We start from the raw sequence: 1,416 nt of genomic DNA, 5'->3' as shown, positions 1-1,416 counted from the left end.
GAGAGGCTGGGGAAGCTATAAATGCTTACAACTCAAATTCCATGATTTTGAGCCGAATTTTGATTTTGGGGGTGTAGCCCCACCCCTTAAGTATTTTCGATACCTAACTGATGTACAACCAAACTTGAAATCGAACTTTGAGTTTCAGTATGTTTGACGTTACTGCCCACCTTTCTACTGAGGAAAAAGAGAGAACTCATCGCACGGCGGCGTGTATGCAAATGAGACAATATTCGCGAGTGACATCATGCTCTGAAGCCATACGACGAGTGGAAACGTTTCCAGTGTGCTCATGACCTGAGCAAGTCGTCCTGTTCTCTGTCCTCTGTGGGTGGTTGGTGGGTGCTCTGGTGTGGTTTGCTCCATCTTTCCTATCAAACAGCTATCGTCCTGATCTCTCCTCCTTCGTTTTTATATTTGTTACTCTCTTGTAACACCTTTAATCTTCGGCACTTATATGATCTGATAGTGTTGCAAGTGCCGTAAAACTCTTACTGTGGGTGCTCTGGTGTGGTTTGCTTCTTCTTTCCTATCAAACATATATCTTTTTTTTAATCTCCCCTCCTTCTTTTTTGTGTTTGTTACTCTCTTGTAACACCTCTAATCTTCGGCACTTATATGGTCCCTTTTAAGGACAAGCGGACTAATCCAAATTTCGGGGATTTCCAGAAATCTTGACCTACACCAAAAGAGGGCATTGCTCTACCTGTAGGGGAATATTTGTTCATTGGTGTGCATGTTCGATTATAGAGAAAACTCTCCTTGTCTTTTAAAGAAACAGAACAAGGGGCAGAAACATTACCTTCGATTTTCCCTTAACAGCATTTTTTGGGATATCTCCCTTGTACTTAAATGCTACCACATTATGACCTTATTGTGTTGTAAGTGCCGTAAAACACTTACTAAAACTAAACTAAACTCTTACTAAAACTAAAGAAAACCTCTATCCTCTTCGTGAGCAGGTTGTTTCGCTCATGGCCTGTACCTGGAGGGTGCCTCGTGGGACGTGGACAGGATGTGTGTGAAGCGACAGCCGCCCAAACAGCTGCTGCAAGAGCTGCCCGTGCTCAAGATCATCCCGATAGAGGGCCATCGGCTGAAGCTGCAGGTCAGGAGGTCAGGGGTCAGGGGCTCACTGGGTCAGGGGTCAGGAGGTCAGGGAGAGAGAAAGAGGGGGGGGGAGGAGAGAGAAAGAGATAGCAAGACAGACAGACATACATACTGATTCCCCCCAGGGCAGTGTCACTGACTGAAGTGTCTTTAGGCCATTCCCGAAAGGGGGGGAGGGAACGTTTTTCGTTCAAGCACTATAGATGTAAGTGGGCTGATTTATCATGTCACACTTATAACTGTGCCTGATCTACAACAGGGAACAGCTGCTTTTTATTTCCTGATCCTTACTATTGTCATTTTCCT

General features: G+C 45.0%; 1 protein-coding gene across 1 annotated transcript in view; it reads left to right on the top strand.

Moving 5' to 3' along the window:
• LOC101850283 (dynein heavy chain 10, axonemal) overlaps positions 1-1,416 on the top strand; it is a 19,085-nt gene that overhangs the window by 13,747 nt on the left and 3,922 nt on the right. Inside the window, exon 5 of the mRNA XM_005108750.3 lies at positions 963-1,108. Within this exon, the coding sequence (XP_005108807.2) occupies positions 963-1,108 (146 nt within the window). The remainder of the gene's footprint in view (positions 1-962; positions 1,109-1,416) is intronic.

This window comes from Aplysia californica, unplaced genomic scaffold (assembly GCF_000002075.1).
Source record: "Aplysia californica isolate F4 #8 unplaced genomic scaffold, AplCal3.0 scaffold00717, whole genome shotgun sequence".
Taxonomy (NCBI): Eukaryota; Metazoa; Mollusca; class Gastropoda; order Aplysiida; family Aplysiidae; genus Aplysia; species Aplysia californica.
Note: the sequence above shows the minus strand (reverse complement) of the source record. Positions and strands in the feature narration are given on the sequence as shown.